General features: G+C 46.5%; 2 protein-coding genes across 2 annotated transcripts; one reads left to right on the plus strand and one right to left on the minus strand.

Annotated features, from left to right (window-relative positions):
* Positions 1-224: 224 nt before the first annotated feature.
* DFJ58DRAFT_735200 (uncharacterized protein) lies at positions 225-554 on the plus strand (the record flags this gene model as incomplete). The annotated part of the gene is made up of 2 exons (XM_041386595.1): positions 225-351; positions 415-554. The coding sequence occupies 2 exons, from the start codon at positions 225-227 to the stop codon at positions 552-554; spliced, it is 267 nt and encodes an 88-aa protein (XP_041236835.1).
* Positions 555-2,832: 2,278 nt separating this feature from the next.
* On the minus strand, positions 2,833-3,118 carry DFJ58DRAFT_819426 (uncharacterized protein; the record flags this gene model as incomplete). Its single annotated transcript, XM_041391910.1, is given in 3 exon segments — positions 2,833-2,908; positions 2,939-2,946; positions 2,963-3,118. Coding segments are annotated over 3 exon segments (240 nt in total), but the record flags the coding sequence as incomplete, so codon positions are not given.
* Between the last annotated feature and the right edge of the window lie 302 nt (positions 3,119-3,420).

A 3,420-nucleotide genomic window follows, 5' to 3' on the forward strand; every position in this document is an offset into this window, starting at 1 on the left:
TACTTGTAATAGCGCTAGCTGCTCCAGGCTGATGCGGCTTGAGATCTGAGAATCTGGCGAGTATGCACACATCTAATAAGATTGCTCAAATCTTCGGAAGAATTGAGCAGCCCTATCAGACGCCCAGGACATGCCTGAGGCCCGAAACCTATATCTATGTAATATGCAACCATGGAACTATAAATTCAGGGCCAGCCTCGCTCTCTTCATCTAGCTAGTTCACCATGTCCATCCTTCCATTCGATTCCACGGCCTACTCCACCTACATCAGAGAATCGAGATCCTGGACATATAGTCAGATAATCGGCACCACTCCTGCTGGAAAGACTGGGTCGCAGGCGAATCTGCAGGGTGGGAAGTCTATAATACAGCAGAAACAAACAAGGCGTACGTACTCCTTGACTTGTTGTTCAGCCGCAAGCGTGATCGCGATCGACAGTGATATCCAAGGCGATATCTACAAGCTTTTGATTTCAGGCATAGTACCATGCCCCATCACATTCGTGTTCACAATTGATGAAGAGGACATAGAGGACCTGAGACCGTTCATGTAAGGCGCACCTCCATCATCTAACGCGCTCTGCACGATTAGTTGGCTTGCATCCACCAGTTGGTTTAACATAGTAAGAAATACACAAATGCATGTCTCTTTATCGGTTCAATAACCTCTTCCCATAGGTCACGAACTACCCACCTATCATCACATTCTCATGCAACCACAGCGCTTTGGGCCGCCTCAAAGACAAAAATTGTGAACTTGAAGAACAGCCAAGGATTCACCGTGAACATCATCAGCGAGCTATTCGTTGAGAATGCAAATGCAACTGCCATAGATGACTTCGACGAGTGGACTATTAGCGGTTTGACAAAGGAAAAATGCATATGCATGCACCTTTATGACACGATATATGCGCTACCAACCAGGTGTTCAGGTGCAAATAAAAGCCTCCCATGTCAAGGAAAGCGCTTTTAGCATGGAGTGCAAGGTAATTTCATTTCATGCCGAGTTGGCTCGCTCACTAATCATGCCACCTCCCAACAGCTCTACAAATTCATAGATATCACCCACCCAGTCACAGGCGAGCATATAAGCATGCATCCTCGCGCACGTCAAATACATCCACATGTGCAAAGACGTGCTCACAGGCAAAGGTGTCATCGACCTCACAGAGTCAAGTCTGTCGCGCAATTAGGCGACATCTCATATTCCAGCGTTAGAGATGCATATAGGATCACCTACATGCTAAATACTACACATATGCCATACCTGCACCAATTGTGACAACAGCCTAGGATCCATCCAAGTCGTACTACACGTTGTCATGTGTCGGCATGACACTCTTGCGAAAGTAATTCGAGCTTGACAAAGCTTTTGACAAGTCATTAACATCAAAGGCAAAGATGGTGGTACTTATTACTACCACCAGGAAATGATGAGAATGGCACATTTAATCCCTGTCGTTGTATGTAGCTATACAGAATGTGATTGCGATTGCGAAATCTGCATGACGGACGCAAGCACATCAATCTCATACATCTTATTGGTGATGGGAAGTTAACTTTTTTGCATTCAACAAAGCCCTCCTCCCATCGACGTGGGAGAAGGGGGTAAGATATCGTACATAAATGATTGCAGTAAAGGTATTAAGCAGACAATGCAGGGCATCGCCGAGTTGAGCCTTCATGATCTCTTGAATGACTCCGACTAGAGTACTTCGGATGGATTGACGTATTGTTGGCGCAAGCTTGGACAAAGAGCTAACAATGTTGAAGGATGTACTATTTGGGGCGTACTGTGTTTGCGTGTCAGGAGCATTTTCTAACTTGTAGAGCATGATTTTAAACAACTTGATGGCTTCATCATATCGATGCGCGCCATGAAGCGCCACATGCTTCGATTGATATCCAAAATAAGATGAGGAGCTGAGTTCGATGACCTGCATATCATCAAAATGAGCGTCGAATACGAAACGGTAACTGTCATCGCACCTTTTCCGCATCGAGGAGTGCATCATACCATAGCATTTTCTTCGATCTCGCCTCACTGCGGTTCGCAAAGATGGTGTCGGTTGCAAAATCGAGGTCAATCACCGCAGAGTAAAGCTCGATAGCCCTGTCGTAATTACCCGCAGTGAGGGCAATATCTCCGCTCGCAGCGAGGTCAGTCACTCCGGCAGCAGCATAGAGCATGCTGCAATCTTGCTTGAAAGCTAGGTGAAATAGAGTTGAGAATTATACCCAGTTGACATCACGAAGACTTGCAAGTGGACCAATCAAGACAGCGTGCTTTTGTAGCCTCGTCAGCCCTATCCATCATGTATCGATATGCTTTGATGGCTCCTGGAATTCTACCTGCCCGAAGGAGCGCATGACACCAATTTTGGTGTGCAGTTCATCAACGATGGCGTTCAGTGCTGCTGGTAAAGAAATCTCTTGATGTCGACATATGGGCGGGAAATAGTTAGACGAAATAAAGAACAGCCATTGTTAAGGCGCGTGTATGGAATTTCGTAGTTTAGATAATACACAGCATGTGCTTGGGACTGCGATCGTGACTTTTGGATTGTTCAAAGTAGAAACTGCAGGTGACAGGCTTGGAAGGACACTATGGGATGTGAGTCTTCCAACACTCGGTTCAGAAGACGGAGGATGAATCGTCATGGATACATATACTCTGAGATCGCAATACTTGATGTAATAGTCATACCCGTCGCACTGCGTCGAGCGGTACACGCAGGCGCCTTTATGCTTGCCATAGTCTTTCTCAAGGATCAGCTCGCCGCATTGCACTTTAGAACACGGGATCTCCTCGACTTACTAAGTGACATTCTTGATGTGAGCTGTCTCGGAATGTCTGCGTGCATCCAGAGACTCGGCCATGGCCTTCGATAATGAGTTCGTCGATGAACTGAGACTCTGTTGCATGTTATGATTTCACGTACATTTGACCTGTCTCACTCGCATCTTCAAGTTTCATGATGGGATTCGCTGGTGATGTATCGTCGAGGGAAAGCGAGAAGCTGGCAATGGGACATTGTGGGGAGTGTTGTATGGATACAGTTATGTAATCGTGACAGAATGTACGCGAGCGGGCAAGGCTTGTAAATGGGAAACTTGACGATAAGTATGTTAGAACTGAAAAGAGAAGGTAACCCACTGAGATCTATGCTGCCTATGCCTTGGCCTATGCAGCCAGTGACAGTGTTAAGACCGTACTCAAGTAGTATCGGATCCGAAGGGCTTCGGCCTCAGCTCGTGCGCTGTGCCCCTTTCCCGAGTCTTGCCCCTTATTTCAGAGAGCTAAAGTATCGCGTCTAGTGAAACGGATAAGTATTGCAATGGATCCGTTAAGACTTCCGGATATCGAACGTATAGAGTAACGGCCAATCCGGATCAGATCCGGACTAGAAACTAACGGGT

The sequence above is a fragment of the Suillus subalutaceus genome (assembly GCF_016647625.1).
Source record: "Suillus subalutaceus strain FC151 chromosome Unknown DFJ58scaffold_203, whole genome shotgun sequence".
NCBI lineage: Eukaryota > Fungi > Basidiomycota > Agaricomycetes > Boletales > Suillaceae > Suillus > Suillus subalutaceus.